The 24,581-nt window shown below is 34.6% G+C and overlaps 1 protein-coding gene across 2 annotated transcripts in view; it reads right to left on the bottom strand.

Moving 5' to 3' along the window:
* The window catches only part of SNX2 (sorting nexin 2), a 46,525-nt gene that overhangs the window by 7,981 nt on the left and 13,963 nt on the right, over positions 1–24,581 (bottom strand). For both annotated transcript variants that reach the window (XM_088023241.1, XM_028103518.2), the window contains exons 3-11: positions 21,535–21,698; positions 20,159–20,225; positions 19,775–19,818; positions 18,301–18,442; positions 13,296–13,374; positions 6,125–6,200; positions 5,054–5,167; positions 4,705–4,798; positions 2,870–3,075 (exon numbers count right to left, since the gene is read on the bottom strand). In XM_088023241.1, coding sequence (XP_087879367.1) covers positions 2,870–3,075; positions 4,705–4,798; positions 5,054–5,167; positions 6,125–6,200; positions 13,296–13,374; positions 18,301–18,442; positions 19,775–19,818; positions 20,159–20,225; positions 21,535–21,698 — 986 coding nt within the window. The remainder of the gene's footprint in view (positions 1–2,869; positions 3,076–4,704; positions 4,799–5,053; positions 5,168–6,124; positions 6,201–13,295; positions 13,375–18,300; positions 18,443–19,774; positions 19,819–20,158; positions 20,226–21,534; positions 21,699–24,581) is intronic.

Genomic DNA, 24,581 nt, shown 5'->3' with positions numbered 1-24,581 from the left:
ACTTTTTAAAAAAAGATTTTATTTATTTATTTGACAGAGAGAGACACAGCGAGAGAGGGAACACAAGCAAGGGGAGTGGGAGAGGGAGAAGCAGGCTTCCCGCTGAGCAGGGAGCCCGATGCAGGGCTCGATCCCAGGACCCTGGGACCATGACCTGAGCCGAAGGCAAACGCTTAACGACTGAGCCACCCAGGCGCCCCTAACCAAGAGTTTTAAATGTATACAAAAAAAATACCTTCATCATCATATGTGGAAGAAAGAACACGTATGTTGATGATAATCTCTTTGGACAGTAATATGAGAATATCTATTGAAATTTAAAATTCATATACTGTTTGGTCAAGCCAAAGTAGAGTTCTACTTCTAGGTATTATATGCCCAAAGAGTTGTTTTCAAAGAACAATATTTACAACTAGACTGATTAAATAATTTAAGGTACTTTTATATGCTATCTAACAGAACACCATGCAAACATTAAAAAGAATGTAACATATCAACATATGCTAGCATGGACGCCTCTCTAAACTGTAACAGATGAAAAAAGTAGGCAAAGAACAGCGCATATAGTGTGTTCCTTCTTCAAGAAGGAAGAGACGGAGGGAGGGAGGGAGGAGGAAAGAAAAAGAGAGATGGGAAGAAAAAAGAAAATTAGCTTCATACACATGCGTAGCTAACTCTGTAAAGACACAAGAATCTAACAGCATTTGACTAAGAGAGACTAGCGGTCTTGGATAGAGAACTTGACCTTTTTGGGCTCTAAGATTTATTATGTCCATTTATCACTTTTTCAAATACAAATGAATCAGTTTAAAACAAAAACCAAACCAAACGTAAAGAGCACAAAAATTCCCTGTCATGCTATTCCGTAATTTCTCAACTCCGTGGTGCAGATGACCTGGGTTAGTTTTCAGCAGAACACACAAAACCAACATAAAAGAGCTTTTCTATCTCAAGGTATAGCTTGAGCACAGCTCTAACTTCCTTTTAGTCAGTGAGTCACTAATTCACTTCTTCCCAAACTCCATTCCATTTATGTAAAAAGATATTAAATGGAAAAGAACTCCTGTTCATATCAATTTGGAAGTCTCTGGATTAACCTAAGTTAAATGTTTTATTTTTTACTTGTAGACAGCTCTGAGCATTTTAGCGCTCTGTGAACCTGTAAGACAGGGATACTGTATATTATCTCCCAAACTCAGTTGATCGTGGCACCTCTTTTAGTGTCACTGTTATGCTGGGAAACATGAATCCAAGTGTAATTTCGGAAAATGTAAAAATACGTAGGAAGATTTAGGCAGCATGAGGCCGGCCCAGGTGAGGCAAGGGCTCATCACCCAGGACACTAGCAGGCCATTCCCACCAGGGAGTGTCCTCCCAGGATAGCTCTTCTCAGCCACTACTCCTTCTCACAGACACTGCCCAGCTTCCCTTTGTGGACCCATAGTTATTTTGAAAGGTGCTCTACTTTTTTACAGCAGCCCTCATGCTAGTGGGAATTCTGGAATGAGGTTGAGAGTGGGTAGGAGAGAAGCAGGAACCATTATTTGTGAACCGGATTTCTGTTTATCACAAGCTGCTGATATACAATGAAGTATACTCTAATAACTGCTACCTATATTAACTTCTATTTTTAAAACGATTTTATTTATTTGACAGAGAGAGAGAGAGAGAGAGAGAGAAGCACAAGCAGGGGACCAACAGAAGGAGAAGGAGAAGCAGACTCCCCGCTGAGCAACGAGCCTGATGTGGAGCTCGACCCCAGGACCCCGGGATCATGACCTGAGCTAAAGACAGAGGCTTAACTGAGCCACCAGGCACCCCTATATTAACTTCTTTAAATAACTAAAAAGAAAAATTAACCACCAGGAATATAAAGAGTAATACAGGAAAACCTGGTAATTTACCAAACCCAAGATATCACCATTCTGAAGTGCTAAGAGCCTTCTAGCAATAATTGTCACCATTAGCTTGAGAACAGGGATCATAAATATGCAGTGTATCAATGTTCTGACTGCAGATGAATACTAATTTGATCATAGACTTTAGCTAAAAAAATTTTTGCATAAGGAAGCGAGGAACAAGGTCTCATAACTTTCAATAAAAGGTAAATTCCCAGTTCCTCCGCCCCATGATAATTAATGCTCGTAACAATAACTGAAAGACGCCATAAGATCTTAAAGTACCTTATGAAACACAGGATAGATAAAATAACATGCAGTTTAACTGTCTGAATATTGGAGATACCTGTAGAATACCAATTTTCATTAGTTAACTCGATTACTTTCCCAACTACTCAGAAACTGAGCTGTTTATCCTTAAAATTACCACTAGATAAACACAACTTATTATCTAATCTAGTCCCATTTCATCTATAAATACACAGTAACTACACACTTCAGTATATGCACAGAATGTCTGCTTATAGTCCAAAAGCATGCTAAAAGCCACCATTAAACATATTCATGCAACAATCAGCTCTGGTTTTGTTCTGCTTCCTGTTATACCTTTACTAATGATAACAAAGCCCATGACTAGTTTCAGTTCATGCTAGAACGAACAATAAGTGCTACCAGTTAGTTGTAAACTTATACATGTAAATATGTAAGTAAATCTGTACTGGTTTTATCTTATTTAGCATTTCTTAGATCTCTTAAAAACATCAATTATATCTACCGTATTGTCCGAGTCATAGTGGAAAGAAAATATTAGGCTACAAATCATCATCTTGAAACCATTACATGTACTGGTAGAACACGGAACTTACACACCTAAATACATGTTATAGCTTTTGGTTATAGCTAACCAAATTCTTCTAGAAGCAAACCACAAAAGTGAGAAGAACTCAAGAAGATTGCAGAATAAAGCTTACTTTCACTGCGGCAATAAGACGAATGTAGTCACTAAGCAGTTCTGAAAACATGTAAAAGTCAGCAAAAGCTTGTTCTTGATGTAACTGGTCTATCTTCTCCTCCACCTCCGCAAGCTGAGACAAAGCTCTAGATAAAGCAGTATGGTCCTCTGAGTTACCTAACATGGCGGCACTTTTAGCAAAGGCAGCTGTGTTGGCTGAAAGCTCTGAAAACAAAAAAGGATTCACTTTTAGTGTTCACTAGTAAAGTTTTTAAATATTGCGATTGTTTTTCTACCTTCCCTCTAAATTTTATCAGTTTGTGCATCATTCAAATAATTATTCTGAAATAATTAACATAAAACAAGCAGTCATTAAAATGCCTTTGGCATAAATGCCAACTGCTCAGAGCTCTACTGAAAGTTAAGAAGAACACTAAAGAAAAATTAAGAAGAACCACTGCCTATATTCCCAGGGGAGGAACTATGTTTAATAATTTAATATAATAATCAGCCTCCCCTTTCTTCCTAAAGTGCTCACTGCTTTTGTGTATTCCTGCAAAAGATAAAAGATTTATTTTTTATTTTTTTACAGATTTTATTTCTTTATTTGACAGAGAGAGAGAGCACAAGTAGGCAGAGTGGCAGGCAGAAGGAGAGGGAGAAGCAGGCTTCCCGCTGAGCAGGGAGCCCGACGCAGGGCTCGATCCCAGGACTCCAGGATCATGACCTGAGCCGAAGGCAGCCGCTTAATCAACTGAGCCACCCAGGCGCCCCTAAAAGATTTATTTTTAATATGGAAAGCAATGGGAACACTTTTACAATCAATTTATACTATATTTTTTGGCTTTATACATTTATTTGAAATTGAAAATGTCTATAATTTTTAATGAAAATATTACTTAGCTAATAAGAGAAAAGCCAGGTAAAATTATACATACAATTTATAGAAATCTTATTCTTTCTTTTCTTGGTGTACAACAATGCTTGAACAATGCTCAGTAGAAATACTAAAAATTTCTAAAAGAGATTTTTGAACATTATCATTTCAGATACTTTGAATAAAGAAAAACAGATGTTTACAGAATACATGTCATTGACTAATAACACATTGCCTAGAAACTGCTCTACATTACATAAAATTCTCTAAGAAACCATAAAGCCATTGCCTAAGAGGTAGAGTACAAATGGCAAAAGCTGTTATAAACTACTTTCAATAATGAGTGTATTGGTGAACTTCTGTAATTGTTTTAATGAAACGGATTACTGGTAATGGCACCTACAAAATTACTTATTGAGTATTTTAAGAACCTAACACTAAAATCCTTGTATTCTTAAAAAAACAATAAAAATCTCATGATAGAATTAAAAAATTACAACTTAATTTTTCTATCAATTTTTAACAAACTTCCTCTCCCCAGACTTTTCAATATGGTTGTTCAAAAATGAAGAAAATAATTCAGAGTTTTCTATGAAATACAGGTACACAAAAAATTTTTTAAAGATAAATTTCAAATATCAAATTTTTAATCTGATATTTTTAGTTATATCACTTACTAATAAGACATCTTCACTCACTAAAGTATAAGTATGTTTAACAAAGAGTTAATCAAATGAACAAGTTTTAATCCAAAATTCAAAATATATTTTTATAAGCTCAGGATTTTTCTACTTCTCAACTATAAGTGAGGCTAAAGTGGAACAAAAAACATTAACAAGATTCAAACAGAAAACATTCTCTTAAACTACTGCTCTCTCTCTTCTATAGTAACCCCAGAATGTTCATTTTAATAAAACTTAAATAAAATATTTGAATTAACTTACAGTGTTAGCACATAAATAACATGGCAAACACACCTTTTCTATGACAGACCAAGGCTTCAACACTAGCATGAAGTTTCCTAAGTTGCTGATCCAGATTTTCAAATTGCTGCTGCTTTTCTTCAAACCACTAAGAAAAAAAAATGAGAAATGGAGCTAATTTAGCAAGAACAAACCACTGTAAATTAGGTTACCAATAGCAAGGCACATTCCTTATTTTAAAGCAACAAATTAACCATGTATAACCATGGTAGTCAACTGATGTGGCTGAGAACTAAACTCAATAAGCAAATTAATACCCTATTTTCTACTTGTACAGCTTTAAAATGCAATTGTTGGGCTCATTAATTCATCTCATTATTCAAGTCGAAAAATCAGCTCTTACTGCATCCGATTCATTCATCTTGATCGTCATTTTGTTGACAGCGTCGGCAGCCTTGTTCACCATCCTCAATATTCCTGCTCCACTCAGAGCCTGTGTGTTAACTGCTCTAGGCAGCTGGGATTGAATGACAAATAAGGGCAAACAAACCGGTTAAAAGCCTGGAGGTTTAACTGGGCACAAAAGGGACTGCACCCCCTCACCAAAAGAAAAAAGAAAAAGAAAAAAAGAAGGTCGTATTTTCTTCACTCTCACACATTTCAATAGTGAGATCTAATTTCTCAAATACACTACTTGTACACTCTCAAAGGAAAACTTAAAAAATAGACTTTCCATTTGCTTTTCTTCTGCACGTTTACATTTAGATGGAACAACACACTGTTTGTCAAAATATATTAAGAAATTGCCAAGTACTTTAACATTGGCCACCTGTTTGCTTGCAGAAATAAACTTGTTTATAAGGAAAGAAGAAGAAAGTCTTGAGAAAAATCTCCTTATGCTCAGTTAAGGACAGTGTGATTCTGTATTTTTCAAAAATTCTGGGATTCAAATAAATTTTTTAAAAAAGTTCAAAGGGTAGTAATTAAAACTCCAAACTGTGACGAGCCCCAAATGTACCAAACATCTCAAATGTAAGGAGTAGCACAGTCATAATTTAAGTTCTTCTAAGACACACATTTGCATTTCAGAACCTTAGTAAGAATATCAGAATGTAGACATACGAACGCATTCAAATGTCTCTAAAAGGAGGCCCCAATAAAATTATTTCAACGTAATGCCTAAAGCAACAACTTGGGCATTGAGAATTAGACTACCTGTAAGTTATTCTTCTAAATGTGGTTTAAAATTTCTGAAAAAGAAACTGATCATCCTATAATTATCAATGCAGGAAGGTATTGTGCTAGTAATTTAAATAATTAAAGCTAAGTAGAACACTAAGCCAAAAAAATCATTTTATTCCATTTACTAATCCAACTATTTATGGAACATATATTTTTACAAAAGTTATTAAAATAACAAACATAAATAATGAGAACATTCATATCATATGACAATTTAAGGTAGAAATAATACCTCTGAACTTTCCAGGAACTGCCTTAAATCAGGATCCTGTAGTAAAGTTGGATGCTTTACTGTTCTTTGAAGATACCTAGATTTAAGAAAATATAAAACAATAAAAATTAGGTAATAAAACAATATCCTCAGTCTGCCTTCACATTAATTTATTTATACTTTTAATTAAAAGCAACTTAAGGATTAAAAAGCATTTTATCTTTTGCAAATTCATAATTATAAAAAAAAGAGACATGGTAGGTCATGGAGGTGGGGGATACAGGAGAGGGTGAATAATTTACCAAACTTCACACTGCAAAGTATTAAGAGTTGTAAAAGGGTATATGAATTTGATGAATAATTTTATCTTTTGGTGGAGTCACCATGTTCCCAGCTATTATTTCAGAGTCCCAACACACATATCACTGTATATATTCCAATCAACTATTTTATTATTCCTATTATTACCAAAATGGAGAAAAGACTACCAATTTTTTTCCTTGTCAGCAGATTTAAATTATCAAATCAGTTTTGATCCTTATTTGACAAGGGCTAAATTTTCTTTAAAATTCTATTTTTAAAAAGGTTTTGCTAAAAGTTTGAATCATGTTTTTCTTATATGACACCACACAAAATAAAAATGACAAGCACAACACCATTATTAATCACTATTAGCCCAACTTTGTTTTCCTGTAGTAGAAAGTAGAAAAGCCCAAATTTCCATCATCCATAAAAAGAAAAAAGGTCCACTATTTAATGATTCTTGTTTACTTATCTAATCCCATTTTTCAAAAAAACTGTTCTTTCCCCAATGATTACATGTGCATTTCAATTACAGTATTTTACTTAAGTTAATATACCTTTATTCTATTTCTGCAGAACAAATCTAATCAGTAACTTCTTCTAACCTCATTATAAGATTATAAAATACGCCTAAAGTTTCAGAAAAACACTGGTAACTTTCTATAGTCAAATTCTATACAATGGTTAAGATGACTATTTTATCATGGCTTACATGTTAACTTCTGTTTTTATATATTCAAATAAACTTCAAGTCATTAACCTTGATTAGTAAGAAAATATTACCACAGAAATAGAGCATTTGATATGTGCAAGACAACTACACCGTGGCTTAAAAAATATATATACTGCCTATATTATCAGGCTAAAAACGAGATGCAACAGGAACACTAATTCTGTGTTAAAAGACAATGTTGGTATCTTCCCACCGGAATTTTATTTGCAATTTTAACACTCAAGTTCTTCAATACTGTTATTTACTTGTGTAGACTGTGTACGGCTGAGAGCAGCAAGTTGTTTGTCATAGAAGACAAAACATGTCATACCCAAACTTGGAACATCCCAATTATTTCAAACCTAAATGTAATTACCTAATACCACTTATATTCTAAAACAGCTTTCCAAAGTGAGTTCCGTGGAATACTAGTCTCATGCAGTATTCTAGGAAAAAGAATGGTTTTACAATCAATAAAGTCTGTAATACATTACATACATATTCCTCTGGGTCATAATGGACAGCAGCAGCATGTTAAATACTGTGAGAAGTTTTGCAGGAAATAAACCTGGTTTAACTTTGTTAAACTTTATGTTAAACAAGACTCAACTGTCTACAGATTTTCCTTTTTTCACCCTACCACAAATTAATATTCTGAGGAATCATTTTGGAAAATGGTATTCTAGAAAAAGACAGTAAAACTTTACTTCTGAAGGGTTACACAAAAGTAAACAGCAATCAACCAACTCTTTAAAAGTACTATATTTACATAATGTTAAAATTAAGACCAGAAACATAAAAGATTTTTTGTTCCAGAGATAATTACCTTTTAATGTTTTTTCTAAGAGTGTGAGTATGTACACACACAAACTCAGAGGCTTTGGTTTTAACAAAAATATTACACCATTATGCTGCCTGTAGTCATGTACCCTTTTACACAAAACAGTAAGTTGTAGATACCTTTCTGTAGCATTAAATATTATTCTCTAATGCCATTTTTATTTACCACATGAAATTCTATCATATAGATGTACTATAATGTTATTTTTTAATATTACAATGGCCACTACTTTGCTTTGCAAAGTACTATCACATTCAATGGAACTTTGTTCTTCGAATTGGTTGTACCTAGTATGTCTACTTTGTTTTTCTCAATAGCACATTTTATATGAAAATTCCTTTTGTAAGTGGTGTGTTTTTAAATCAGACAATTAAAGGAACGGATCTGCATTTTTTTCTCCCTTCACAATCTTAATACCATTATCAATTTCAGTATTTCTTACGAGCCATGAAACTATCCTTCATCTTCATAATCCTTATGTTCATAAAGATGTCTATTTTTTCACTTTTTTCATTAAGTTTTTAATTCTAATTCCATTATAGTTTACATACAGTGTTATAATACTTCCAGGTGTATAATATAATGATTCAACAATTCTCTACATTACCCAGTGTTCATCATAGTTAAGTGTCCTCTGTAATTCCCATCACCTATTTCACCCATTCCCCCAACTACCACACCTCTGCTAACAAAGAGTGTAATATTAGTATCAGGTGTACAATTCAGTGATTCAATACTTCCATATTCATCAGGACAAGTGCACTGCTTAATTCCCATCACTTATTTAACCCATCAGCCCATCCACACCCCCGTGGTATGCATCGGTTTGTTCTCTATAGTTAAGAGTCTGTTTCTTGGTTTGTCTCTCTCTTTTCCCTCCCCCCTTACTTGTTTTGTTTCTTAAATTCCACATAAAGTGAAATCATATGGTATTTGTCTTTGGCTGACTTAATTTCGCTTAGCATAACACTCTGGCTCCAACCACATCACTACAAATGGAGGATTTCATTCTTTTTAAAGGCAGAGTAATATTCCATTTTAAACACACACACACACACACACACACACACACACACACACACACACACACACACACACCCACCCTTCTTTATCCACTCATCTATCCATGGATACTTGGGCTAATTCCATAATGTGACTATTGTAAATAATGCTGCAATAAACATAGGGGTGCTTGCATCCCTCCGAATTAGGGTCTGTATTCTTTGGGTAAACACCTAATAGTGCAATTCCTGGATCATCGGGTAGTTCTATTTTAATTTTTGGAGGAAATTTCATACTGTTTTCCAGAGTGGCTGTACCAGTTTGCATTCCTACCAACAGTGTAAGAGGGTTCCTTTTTCTTCACATTCTTGTCCACACTTGTTTGTGTTTTTGATTTTAGCCATTCTAACAGGTGTGGTGATATCTCACTGTAGTTTTAATCTGCAATTCCCTGATGATGAGTGATGGTGCATATCCTAAGATAGATTTTAAATTAATGAGTATTTGTTACTCACCATTTCAGTAGTAAGGTCAGAGAGGTTATAGATATATAAAGGATGGACGCAGAATAAAAAGGAAAATATAGGAAGAAACATGAAAAGAGGCATGGGGAGGAAGAGAAACACTAGAAGGAAGAAAGAAATGGAAGACATAAAGGAAATGATGAAAAGTTAGTATCACACTCAACGAGAGGTAGTCAGCTGTAGTTGTTTTTCACATTTGCTCCAAGGAAAGAATCACTGAGGGTTTTAAGCTCCTATTTACTCATTGAAAATAAAACAAAATAAAGCAGGTTATACAAAATTCAGAGGAACAAAGTTAAAAATATTTCTCTTGCTTGAAACTTAAACACATGTGCTAACAATGAGAGAACAGAAAGGCAGAAAAAGCCTCATCTTTGATGACATTCATTTGTTCCTTCAGCAAATATTTATTAAGCATTTACTAAATGTCATTTTCTGTTCTGAACACTCGGTCTATCAGTAGAAACTGTATTTTAGTAAGAGAAGACTGATAATAAACTATAAATACAATAAACACATAAATTATATACTATGTAACAAGTTGGCAGATGCTGTAGAAAAAGAAAGGATAGAACAGTAGAGCAAATGTGATCAAGTATATAAGGTATGGCTGGTGGCAATTCAAAGAGAACAGGTAAGAATGAAGCCAATCATCAGAAAAAGACTTCACTGGAAAGAGGACACTTGAACACACGAACTTAAAAGAGACAAGAGAATTAGCAATGCAGATACCTGGGGACAAAAGCTTTCAAGCAATGGGAGAGGCCAGTGAAAAAACTCTTAAGGTGGGAAAATGCCTAGGATCTGTGAGGAGCAGCAAAACATCAGCGTGGTCTGGAACAGAGTGATCAAGGAGCGTATGAGATCAAGGAGGTAACAGAGTGAGCAGTGCCTGTCATGTGAAGTTCTGTAGGCCACTATAAGGACTCTGGCTTTTACTGAGTGAAATGGGGAAGGGGGCATTATTATCTGATTTATATTTTAAAAGGATGACTCTTATTGCTGTATTAAAAAAGTAGAGGTTCAAGGATGGAAACAAAGAGGCCAATTAGGAGCCTACTGCAGTTAATTCCAATATTTGGACTAGTATTGTATTGGTGAGAAATGGCTGTATTACAGATATCAGAAAGAAGCAACAAGATTTCCTGATGAACTGGATAATCCTAAGTACTTCCTGATACAAAAGAGTAGACTAATTAACCTATGCTAACTGTTTAGGCCAAGCCAGTGGAATTTTTGGGTGGTTGGAGTGAACACAATCCTGACACATCATAAGGTAAGTAAAAATGTATTTAAGTTCAATAACCTGCCCAAAGTCACATGGTATAGAGTGTGTAGTGGAGTACAGGCTTCAACAAAAAAAGGATGCTAAATCCCTTTCATGCAACTCTATACTTCTGTTTATATTTGCAGAACTGTATCCTTACCTATGATATAAACTCAATATGGTCTTAAGGTAAAACGTGAAGCACTCTCAAGTCTTAGGGACATTCTTCCTACAAGCAGTTTCTGCTTACTTTAGTGAGTGTGCCCAGGAGAGTAGCTTTCTTAACCATTCCCTTTCTCTTCCTGTATTTTATTACTAGATGTTCATCCTTTCACTCAAGACAGTCATCTAGATTTTCTGAGTGGAACCAACAAATAAATACGTAAATAGTTATAGTATATACGTAGTATATACAAAGAAAAATACTTCCCTGTCCTACCAGACTCAACTAGGTTAGGTATCCCACAGATAAGCCTATTCTCTAATTTTTAAATTTTAAGAAACCTGCCTTTAGAAAAAGCATTCCAATTCCTCTGCTTCTAGACCTTTACACCTAAATTTTCTTTAGTCATGATTTTTAAGGCAAAATGACTTTCTCCCTATTACACGGTTTCCTTTTTTTTAACCTGCAAAGTCCACTAAGGTAGCATTTAAGAAGTAACATTTATCACTGAAGAAACTACTTTCAAATATCTAGCAGGTTAAGTCTCAGTATTTCTTTACAACTCTCCTCAATGTTTCATATTGCATAATGTTATGGTAAGTACTATGCAATGCACTCAAGTTGCAAGAAAGGTGAATGTAGAATCAAATTATATGCCCTAGGTACAATAAATCTTCATTAAGTTCCTTATCAAGGATGCCATCTGAAATATTTCAAATTTACTCATAGAAAAATAGGACTTGAAAGGTTTCTCAAAGGGTCATGGTTACACTTTCAAGAAGAACTAAGCAAAATCAAAACCAAACATTATCTACCCTTTACTCTTAAAAACATTCAGTCTATGACTTCTTTCATAACATAAACAATTCTAATGCCTAACCTAAACTTCTTTTTTTTTTTTTTAAAGATTTTATTTATTTATTTGAGAGACACAGCGAGAGAGGGAACACAAGCAGGGGGAGGGTCAGAGGGAGAAGCAGGCTTCCCGCTGAGCAGGGAGCCCGATGCGGGGCTCGATCCCAGGACCCTGGGATCAGGACCTGAGCCGAAGGCAGACGCTTAACGACTGAGCCACCCAGGCGCCCCTAACCTAAACTTCTCTTGATGCAGTTTAAATCCTTTTCCTGAGTAACTGCAATTCTCACAGACATAATCTCATCCTTTAAGTCCTCCCTAATATTAAGTTGCATATTCTTTAGCTTTCTTACTGTAAATTGTTCAAACCTTTTTTTCTGTGGCATTTTCTTAAAATGTAAACAAATTATAACTAAAACCCAGAAATAAGGTGTCTTAAAAAATAGGTTAAAAAATAATGTGTTTCCTGGAGATAAATATACTAGTCCAAAATTCAATTAAAATAACAAACCAAAAAAACCTATGAAGTTAGAAAATTTTTATGTCTAGGTGGTTACCAACTTCTGTTCTAAAAGTTGGGCTTTAAGAGAGTTTCAAATTCATTTTCTCAATTTTCAGCATAGCAAATAAGGAATAAATGTTAAGATTCTAGGATTGGGATCCTCCCATTCATTCCTCTTTTTACTCTGTGTCTTTGAAGACAAGTCTTCAAAACGACAGGAAATGTGTCAAGTACTCTAAAAAAGGGTAGAGGAAATACATCAGACTTTAAGTATACAGTCAACTCAATAAATGACTAATACTATTATGCACTGAAGTCAAAATCAATTATACAAAATTAAAGGAGAAAGCGCAAACCTAATTTTTTGTTGTATTTAATAATGTTCCTAACCACGTAATAATTCAAAGGAAAAATTACTTTAAATGAACTATAATTAGCCAAATTATGCAACACAGAACTTGAATACAGGTAGAACTTCCTAAGAACCTAAATATTACTAAATACTAAAAATTCAAAAGTTTATCAATCTTTTCGTATCTTTTTACAAGCTTGGCAGTTTTTTACTTCTCATGTGGACTATAGCTATGACACATTAATTCTTTTCTTTTCTTAAGATTTTAAATAATCTCTACACCCAACAGGGGCTCGAACTGACAACCCCAAGATCAAGAGTCACGTGCTCTACCGAGCCAGCCAGGTGCCCCAAGATACGTTAATTCTATCCCCAACTAATTCATGCCTTTATAGTCCTGCTTATGTCACAGGGTACAAAAATAGGTATTATTCTGTTAGATACACTATTGCTAAATATCAATCCACTGTGAGGATTAATAAAAGCAGAACACAGTATTGTATTGTTAAAAGAATTTTCTTAAAAGTATAAAACACTCTTAGTATAACAGTCATGAAATGGTACTGTGAAAAAAATTAATCATTAAAATACAGTGTGCCACATAATGGAATTAGACTCCTATTACTGAAGTAAAAACATGAGAGTAATAATGCACAGCTGTCCACAATTACCTTTCAAGAGCTGCTCTCCGTTTTTCTACAAATTCAGTGGATGATGAGTCTTCTTTACCCACTTTGACCTTGGTCATGCCTTTGAAAAAAAATAGAATGAGACACATGATAACTTTATGTTATTGTAAACATCTCTTTGTCATTTCTGCATATTTAAAATACACTTTAAATTTGAACTTGACAAAAGCTCTAAATTTATCACTAGTATCATACTTCTGAGGATTTAAAACTCATGCTATATTAACATCTCAACTTGGCAAGTACAACACAAAACCAGATAGAGCAGAGGTGAGCTGTGTCTGCAGTCTTCTTACCCGTTTGGGTTCCTCATCTGTTTGATATACTACACTCTTGGTAAATTAAAATGTGTTTGCATTTCAATATGCATAAAGAGATTCACATTAGCAAATTTAAGCTCAATTAATATTTTTTCTTTTTTTTTTTTAAGATTTTATTTGACAGAGAGAGACACAGTGAGAGAGAGAACATGAGCAGGGGGAGCGGGAGAGGGAGAAGCAGGCTTCCCCCTGAGAAGGGAGCCCAATGCGGGGCTCAATCCCAGGACCCTGAGATCATGACCTGAGCCGAAGGCAGACGCTTAACCGACTGAGCCACCCAGGTGCCCCTCAATTAATATTTTCATTTCTTATAAGCAATAATTAAGGTTCTTTAGTTTGGGGACTAGAAAAATAAGTGTAATGCATGAATTTGCTAAATATTTTCCCCACTGTAGAGTCTGAGAACATGATGTTTATCATAGCTGGTTTTGTAATAGTTGAAACAAGTGCTTTCATAATTTAAAAAACTAGAATCATGTTAATCATTTCTGTAATGGCAATTTCAATTTTAACACTACCGTATCAGACTGCAGATTCTTTTTCCCTTGTTCTTTTTCCTTTCAACATCAATTCTGTAGAAATGAAGTACTGACATAGGCTACAACATGGATGAACCTTAAAAACATGCTAAGTGAGGCGCGCCTGGGTGGCTCAGTTGGTTGAGCGTCTGCCTTCGGCTCAGGTTATGATCTCAGGGTCCCACATCCGGCTCTCTGCTCAGTGGGAGGTCTTCTCCCTTTTCTTCTGCCCCTCCCTGTGCTCGTGCTCTCTCTCTCAAATAAAATCCTAAAAAAAAAAAAAATGCTAAGTGAAAGAAGTTTGTCACGAAGACCCATTCATTGTCTAATTCCCTTTATATGAAATGTTCAGAATAGACATATCTACAGAGAAAGTAAATGAGTGGCTGCATGGGGTTAGGGGCTTGCGGATTAGAGGATGATGGCTAAGCGGTAATAAAAATATTCTAAAACTGTGGTGGTGTGTACACAACTCTGAATATACTAGAAGCCTTATATACTACACTGAATTACATACACTTTATAATTTTTTTAAGTAAGCTCTACACCCAACATGGCACTTGAACTCACAACCCTGAGATCAAGAGTCACATGCTCTACCAACTAAGCCAACCAGATGCCCCGAATTATATCCACTTACGTGGATTATATCTCAACAAAGCCATTAAAAATAGGATTATGTAAAACCATGTAATTCTTATTCAGGCTGGTACATCTGGTAAATAAACATATCGCCCGATAATGTTTTGTTTAACATAGTTCTTCTGAAATACAACTTTGAAAAAGAAAACCCAAACACCTAAAATTATCTATCCTGAATGGACCAACTGAAGTGGGATGTTAATTATTCAACATATTGTTTCCCTGAAATATCTTATCACTTTCCCTTTAAGGATCTTGTGCTCATGCTACTTCCTACAAGTAACCAATACAGGCCAAAGCAGCAAATAAAAAACACTCTAGTCAGTTAACTTATAAAACTTTTCAACTTTGTTGTTCTTTTCTAAAAGCTTAGTGAAATGGTGTTTTTGAGTTAACTAATCTTATAAAGGGGTAGCAGTTTTGGGCTAATGAAAAGACTCCTCTTCCTTCAGGGGTAGTTAACAACTTTTCAGCAATGAAGGCAAGTTACCGTTCCTTTTCTGCTATCTCACTTTAAGTGTTCATCACTTGAAAACCGCTGCCTACATAATCAAAAAGGCCTCCCATATTTCAACAGTTTCTTAAGACAACCTATTCATTTTTATTTAAAAAAATTGATGGCCAGTATGAAAAAATGACTGCTTCTGTATTTGGTTGGCTGCCAGGAAGTTCACAGATCAATTTTTTATCCACCTTTAGTGACTGTTCAGACTTTATGCATACATTTTGAAGGAACTGTTTACCTTGACTTCATCTTACTATGTGACTATTTATTTTTCTTGCTAATTTCTTTACTTTGATCTTTTAAAAAAACTGCATTATATGTAGTTGTCTCAAGTCCTTTTTGGAATAAAGTGGTATATAAATAAATAATTTTAAAAACTCAATCCACCTTAAATTACATTAGACAAGTTTACAAGAACACAGCATTAGATTATTTTTAAAATTGGAAAGTTTTTTATTTTGGATAAAAAATAAAAGCAAACCATAACAATAATTTAAAAATACCAAAATTAGAGGCAGACTAGAATAGTGATTAAAAATATAAGTTCTAGAGTAAGATGGCCTGTATTCAAAGCTCAGCTCTGCCTCTTAGTAGCTGAATGGCACGGAACATGTCACGTAACCTTCATGAACCTTAGCTTCCTTACACCTATTAAATAAGGACAACAGTAAGTTAACTTCATAAAGTTGCTATGAGGATTAAATGAGAGAAAGCACATTATTTAGTACAGGGCCATAGTACAGTAAGCTCTCAATGTTAATTAGTCCTATAATTTAACTGATAGCCTTACAATGTAAGAGGCTATCTTGGCCATGTATATGGATAATACAAACAAAACTGTGTGACTGGTCCCTAATAACCCTTTGAAGGCTGTCAGAATCAGTTTCAGAAAAGGATGCTCTCAGGATTTAGTTTCTCACTTCTACTTTAAATTTACACATGCTATTTGTTATACTGTAATAATGTGTGGAAGGTTAACTAAGGCAAAATATTAGCCTGAAACATAATAAACGTGGGCATTAAAATTTACTTTTTCAATTTTCTTTTGGGGGGGCGCTCACTGTTTAAGGACTAGATTAGCATGTTAGCCACCAAAATGAGAAAAATAATTTTTTCCCTCTGATATATAAAAATAGTTGCACAACTAAAGTCAAAGGAAGAAAGATAATAATAAACAATTTGTGATACATGAAACTTAAGTTCCCTACACAGAAGGACGCCAAAAGATACCACTGCAAAAGTTCAGAGGTAAAAGAAATAAGATTTACTAGGTTAGCAGTTCTCAAAGTATGGTGAGAATACCAGAAAGATTTCTGAGACCCTTTTTTGTATGGTTGTGGGGAAGTGTGCACCAAAGGCTATTTTCATAATATTAAACTATTGTCTTTTTTACTCTCACTCTTTCATGAGAGTTCAGTGGAGTTTTACAAAGGTTGTAAGGTGTGTTATATCACAACAGAATGTAGAAACATACAGGAGAACGTAACTATTTCCTACTAAGCTGGAGATGAGATTTGGAAAACTGTAAAAACAAAAAATAAAGCAAGCCACTCTTATCACTAAACTTATTTTTGTCTTACAAATACTGAGTTTACTACTATTTCACATTTTTTTAAAAGTTTTTTAAAAATTTCATGAATTTAAGGAAACTCTACCACTAATGTGGGGCTTGAGCTCACAGCCAAGATCAAGAGTCACATGCTCCACCAACTGAGCCAGCCAGGTGCCCCTAAAAAGTTTTTTATAATTAAAAAAAATCACAGAGAATATAACAAATGCATTTAAATATATCAGGTCTCAAAATCATTAAAGATACCAATAAGTGCTTTACAAACAAAATGTTTAAACAAACCCCACAATTTAAAGATCAGACTCATTTTTTTATTTTCTGAATAATCTTACATACAAAGACAAAGTATGGTAAATAAAAACTCCTAACTGAAAACACTGGGAAAAACTACAAAATTTTAAGAGATGACAGTTAATGGGACAACAAATCATTCTCTTTTGTAATTTTCTGCTTTTTTTAAAAAACTGAAAAGATTTATTTATTTTTAGAGAGCGTGCATGCACACATGCACCCAGAAGCTGGGGGAGGGGAGGAAGGAGAGGGAGAGAGAATCTCAAGTAGACTTCCCAATAAGAATGCAGCCTGACTAGGGGCTCCATTTCATGACCTTGAGATCATGACCTGAGTTGAAATCAAGAATCGGAGCTCAACTGACTGAGCCTCTCAGGTGCCCCTCCCTTACTTTTAAAGTAAGCTCTACACCCAGTGTGGGTCTTGAGCTCACGACCCTGAGATCAAGAATCGCATGCTCTGCCAACTGAGCCAACAAGGTGCTCCCTTCTGCATATTCTCACCTAAGCCTTTATTACTTGTACAAGAGGAATTTTTTTTTTTGAGATTTTATTTTTAAGCAATCTTTACACCCAATGTGGGGCTCCAACTTACAACCCCAAGATCAAGAGACGCATGCTCAAACTGACTGAACCAGCCAGGTACCCACGGGTAGAAATGTTTTTTAAGCATTAAAGTGAAGCATGAAATACACTAACATGATAGGTCTTAGAAGATCCAGACTGGATGGAATCTCCTTTCTGGACAATGAATAGCTGAAAGCCAAATACCCCCATCTCTTAGAAAAATGTTAATATGCTATTAATATTAAGTATCTTTTGAGCGTTACTCAGTAATATGACCCTAAAATGTTAGGGTTTTCAACTGCTTTCAACTTGGCAAATTCTAACCCAATATTTAACAACATTAGATTATATAAATCAAATCCTAAATTGATCCTATATAAATCAAAATCCTAAGATGTTAGAAAATAAAACTATTAGCTTACACATTCCTTAGTTGATGTATGATTATCATAAATGGTATATTTATTAAATTCAGTATCACTGGACATTATGAGTTATCATGATAATGAACGATCATAATATCCTAATCTGTATAGTTACAACTGAACCAGTAACAGTCACAAGTCCATACTTACCTACTATACTCTTTTCTGGAGCTGGTGGTACAATATAACCAACATGTAAATACTTGCTTGCTAATTTGCTATGCAAACCGAGAAAGTCACTGAATCTTCTTTTCACTGAAAATTCACTCTTACTGAACATGGAAAGAGAAGTCTACAAGTGAAGAAGAGGTATTTCACATTCTGATACAAAGCAGTTTTTTAGAAGTTAGTATCACATTAACTGAACACACACACACACACACACACACACACTCTGGTTTACTTTGCAAAAGAATGCACAGTAGCTAATGTGTTGATAAATTTCTAACCGAAAAAAAACCTACATTACCCATTTTTTTTTTTTTTTACAGAAACTTAAAAAGACACAATGTTTGCTTGACTCTATCCTTGACTCATCTCATCAACTCTATTTATGTTAATGACTCTTAAATCGTTCCCTCTGGCCCAAATCTCTGAGCTTCAGTCCAAGATATCAAAATGCCCAAGGGATACTTGCACTTAAATCTTGCTGCCACCTCAAATTCACCACATCTCTTGCTGGAACATAACCTCCAAGCGAGAAGGGCACCTGTTTGTATTGTTTCCTACTAAACCTCCATGCTTGGAATAGAGCTGGAGCCCATGGTAAGTGTTTAATGAATATTTCTTCAATGAATTAATAAATCTCACACCCGTCCAAACTGTGCTGCTTTTTCTCTGCGATCCCTCTGACAACCATGGAGATCCTCTAGTCAGTGACTCAGGCGTCTCTCCTTCAGTCCTTATATCCAAGCCCTAATGACTCTACCTCCTCCTACACAACTCAAGAAGCCACCATTCTAGCTTCAGAATCAATTCCTTAGTATAAAATATCACTTCTCACAGCTAGGACTGCTGTAGATCTCTCTCTTGTTTTAAGATCTAAGGCCTACAATCCTTTAGATACTGCAAAGGAATTCACTGGAAATCCTGACCTCTACTTTTTGCTCCCAATTTAGTAGTCGGTGAGATCTTTCTAAAACAAAAATCCAATTGTGCCACATGCTTGCCTGAATCTCTTCAAATACTCTCCATTATACTAAGGATAAAGCCCAAATTCCTTAATGTGGCTGTTTATAATATAGGGAGGCTACCACCAATTTTCAGTAGGCACCGCTTCCTGCAGATCCTGGAAAGCACAATTGTTTTCTTGACACCTCACCTTTGTAAAAGCAAACCCCTTTGCCTGGAACAAGCATTCTCCTTTCTCTGTGTCCTGCCCCCCATCACTTCCTCTACTTTTGTCTATATTAAGTCCCTTCCTGCATACCGCCATATAACACTTTACCTCTACTTTAGAGAATATTACACTTAACAAACTGCTCATAACTCACTGTAACTACTTATTTGAAATCTCACTGGATGGTAACCTTTGTAAAGACAGGAAATCCTTAAACCTTAATCCCTGTTGTAAGCTCATACTACATATAGGGTTCACTATTTTTTTAAAGGAGCGAAGACTCACCTTTGTTGTTACTCTATAAGCCATGTAAGCATTCATGCCATCACCTATAAGAAAAGTCAAGCAATACTATTAAAAACAATAAGCTTAACCACACACACAAAAGGGTAACTATGTGAAGTAATATGCTGACTGACTTGTGATTATCAATTCATAACGTGTACATATATTAAATCATCACACTGTACATCTTAAATATATAAAATTATTTAAATTCAATAAAGCTAAAAAAAAAATAAAATGAGAAACAAAAAAGCCCCACAAGCTTAAAAATAAAAGTATCATTTTAATACTTAACACTGCACTTAAAAAAGAAAAACAACATATTAACAACCAAGGTACTTATCAAAAAGAAGCAAATTTAAAATATAGTAAATATTGACCCACCAACTTTCTCTGGATCTGATACGCCAATTTCTATATCAAAAACATCTCCATTTGCTTCTTCTTCAATCTAGAAAAGGTAATTTTTTTGATGTTAAAGATTCCACTTTATATTATTATAACACTAATAACTTCAATTTTTACCATCTATCTTTTATGAGGGTCGTTGTCATAACAATTTAAAAAGCCACTCAGCACTCTGTTTCTGAAAAACAATAAAGCTTTCACATTTCCTTTACAATATTTAAACAAAAACAAAACACACAAATACACATATACAAAAGGGTCATCTGGAGAAGTTATAGAAAGTCTTGTTTTCTCACAACTCCTCAGATTTAGTCTTCTGTAGGAATACTGCAGAATTTTTTTGTTGTTCTTCTCTAAACTGAGTCTTCAGATTCAGATCATTAAACTAACACCTTAATTATTTTTAATATTAGCACTTTTCAAAGTTGTATCTCTACTCTTTAATGACCAGGAGGTAGCTATTACTTTTGCTGGTAGAACGCTACATATCTGTAGAAATAATACACTTAGAATCTTTAGCATCATGATTTCTCTAATAACCTAGTAAACACATGCTCTTCTTGAAGCCAATGAAAGCATTTATAAAGTTCATTGAAGAAAGCAGTAAGGAGGAAAAACAATTAACCCTGTGAGACTGAAGAGAAGCACTTTTTAATGCCATTATAAATAAGCAATCCTAGGGGCAGCTCTGTAGGGAAGTCTTGTTATTCTCAAGAAGAGAGCATGGAAATTGTTAAATACTGAAACTATTCTGGAGTAGTATTAATAGCCTAAGGCTATCTAAAAGAAAATGAGTTTTTCTAACCATAATCTTTTTGTACATAATCTTTTTCTTGTACAGATTTTTAAGAAACTAAACCTTATTTGAATTGTAACATAAACTATATAAATCCTAAGTATACAGCTCAGTAACTTTCACAAACACCATTATTCACAGGAAGGCCCTCTTGTGCTTCCTCTCCATTCACAACCCATCCTGTACCTTGCCAACATAACCACTAACATTTACTGCATGATTCAACAAATAATGTCACCTTATTAAAGTTTTTAAGGCACTTTCATACATTTTCTCATTTGACTAACACAGAAACTCTGAGAGTCATAAATAAGCATCATGAGATCACAAATGATAAAATCCTTAAGAAGGAAAGTAATGTGCCCAAGTCACTGGGTTAAAATGTGATGAAGATAAAATTAGAAGCCAAATCAGCTGACTTCTTTAGTCCAATACCTTTTCCCCAAAGTGTCTAAAGGCTTTGATTAGAGATGACTAATAGGAGAGTGATGCTGGGTGGGGGAACAAAAAGCTTACTAATTACATATTAATTTAGAATACAAACATTTTCCCATACCTCCTCCCTGGATCTATCGAAGATCACAGGAGCAGACATACTCTTTGATTCAATTCTGGGAGCAATGAGTGTAGTAGGGGTCACAGGTGTGACTGCAGGAGAAGGTTCTGAAGACAGGATAGGTTCCCTTTCTGGACTATCCAGAGAAACTTCTTCTGTGGCTTCTAGATACAAATTAAACAAGTTAGTTTAGGACACTGATAACAAACCCCAATAGTCTATTTGCAGTTAATGAGTTATGAAAAATATTTTTAGACTACCCACAAAAAAATCACAATAAAGTTATTTAAAAATACTTGTTATAAATAGTTTAATGAATCCTTCCTTAGTTGTTCATCAATACTTTAAAACCAACAGTGACTGTTGATTTTAGGAAGAATTATAGTAAGTCAGCATAATTATCTATACTAGTGGTAGGGATAAAGCTAGTAGGAAAGCAATGGTGTGGATAATTCCACATTCATTTGTGCTGGGTTTGTAATATATCTTATGCCTGGGGTAACTTACCTTTCAAAATTGTTTATTCAGGCTAACATGATTATTTTATACATACAAACACAAATTTTATGGCAATAGGCTGCCCAGAACAATCCCAGCTGGGATTAAAAATCTGTTATGCAAAAATCCACAAAGCTAGCAATCTAAAGCAATTAACTGCTAAAGATTACTGAATATTAGTTGAAGACATGAATATGACACAAAGCAAACAGCTGTTTAAGTTTTAATTTAAAATGCTCATCCACTTGAAAGTTCTAAAATTAAACATATTTAAAATCAAATCAAATCAATAAACTGATTGTCTACAAGCTATGTAACATTGTGCTAAATGCAATGGAGAAACACAAAGAAATGTAAAATATCATACCTGCCCTCAGGGAGTTTATAATCTAGTTGGGAAATAAGACACAAGCATGTGGAATGTTAAATAATAATAAAAGACAAATAATAGCCAAGAGAACAATAAAAAGAATGTTAAAAGATTTAATTGCTATATGAACTACAGAACAAACACTACAATTTGAGACGGGAGACAATACTTTAGGCTGGTGAAATCAGCAATAGTTAATGAAACTGATCTGAGAGGATCTGAATGGGTAGACAAAATATGAGGAAAGAATTCTAGGAAAATGAAACAATAGCACAAATAAAAAGCAAAACCAGAAAAATGAAAATTACATTCAGTGGCCATGAAGAAAACCACAGTTCTGCGGGATTATAGAACTGATAACAAGAAAAGAAAGGCAGGGCTGTAAGGGAAACAGAATCAGACCAGTGGTTTCTAACCTGAGGTTCTTAGATTCCCAGAGGTTTGGGAAGGTAGTAATGGCAGTCAGTGATCCATTTTAATACCTCAAAAAGTATAGCAGTAACAACATATTTACCTGAAATAAGGTAAATAATGTTAACATTTACATTTAAATGTAAACAGGTCAACATTTTATCAATCTACTCTTACTGGTTTTCTCATGTTCCTTACTTGACGTAACTCTCTTTATATTTTTATAGTAAACCAGAAATCTTTCCAACTGTGGTAACCAGAAGGAAAACAGATGATAGATGTAAAATAGACAATTAGACAATAAATGACCCTAATGTAAAAAACTAAAAGCCATCAGGCAGTTAAGACGGCTAGTATTTATTCGTTCTTTAAAAAAATGAAACCAAAGAGCAACGTAAGAAAATAAGAAAGCAGTGTATCAAAGCTAGGAGGTGTGAGATCTATTATCTATAAACAAGCAAAACAACAAGCAGTAAACGAAGAGAAATCTAAAATTCTCTAAAAGAGGCACTGCTATTGGCAACAGACCCAGAGACAAAGGGAAAGGCATATTAACTTTATTGATGTATCAGGACAGATAAATTTAACTTTAAGTTTTCAATCACATTTTACTTCACTGAGAACAGATTTTGTGTTCTTTGCAAGGACTCTGATAGGCTGTTTCATAAATAATAAGAAACCTCAAAATAAAAAAAGCTAAATATGAACTAAGTAGCTAACCTGGAGGAGGAAAATGAAAATGGGTATTTAGATTCAGCATCCTAATACAGTCTGCGGCTTAAAGTCTTCTCATAACTTTTAGCTAAGTAAACTAACATACTACAAATTCACAAATCTTAATTTAAACCAGACCTGCAGGTTCCAGGAGATGCCCCACAGGTTTTAAGTATAAAGATGAACTTTTCCTGGGAAGAGATACTTTGAGGACAAGTATAAACTGATGATGTCAATGCCAGGGAAGAAATATTTCACTCATAACATAGATACTAAAGAATTTTTTAAACAAAGGAATACTCATTAAACTTACAATTTGTATCCTTTGCTGAAATGTGTAAGTGAAGTAAGCTAAGGACTCTGGCAGAAACAAGATTTAAAAGTCCAGGACCATTTCAACATTGGCAATTTGCTCACCCTCACTTACTCCTCTATGATCCTTTCTTGATGTTCGGTAAAGCTTAGTGTGAAGGATGTAACAAATAGTGGAGGGGCTGTGTAGTCAAGTCTATTTGGTGAAGGCTCTCCAAGTAAACCAGTAACAGTAGTATGTCACACTCAAATTTTCTGGTACCATGTCTAACAAAAAAGTACCTGAAATGCTACCCAAAAGGTACCAATACTATCTAATCTCTTCATGGTTCTAAAATCAAAATGGCTAGATCCTTAGAGCAATATTGATATTCTCTCCTCTAAGATAGGGGAAATAAATTAAGCACATGTTATTATTACCTGACAGTAGTCTTCACCATCCTGATAACATATGCTACTCTTTGTTATGGTTTCTAAGAATCATACTCCTCCAGGGAGGAATGACATACATGCTTAAAGGCATTAAAGTAAGAGGCAAGTGTAGTATTAATCCATTCACATAAAAACGACCAGATTAGGTCTTAGAACATCTAACGATGTCATTTTGAAATACACCTGAGTTTAAGATAAAAGATTAAACATAAGAGGCGCCGGGGTAGCTCAGGTTAAGTATCTGAATCTTGACTTCAGCTCAGGTCATTATCTTAACATTGTAAGATCGAGGCCCTCCCCACTCCCAAAG

This window comes from Eumetopias jubatus, unplaced genomic scaffold, assembly GCF_037043125.1.
Source record: "Eumetopias jubatus isolate StellerSeaLion01/CBP00866 unplaced genomic scaffold, mEumJub1_p1.0 scaffold_5, whole genome shotgun sequence".
Lineage (NCBI taxonomy): Eukaryota > Metazoa > Chordata > Mammalia > Carnivora > Otariidae > Eumetopias > Eumetopias jubatus.
The sequence above is the reverse complement of the archived record's forward strand: the minus strand, read 5'-3'. Positions and strand labels throughout refer to the sequence as shown.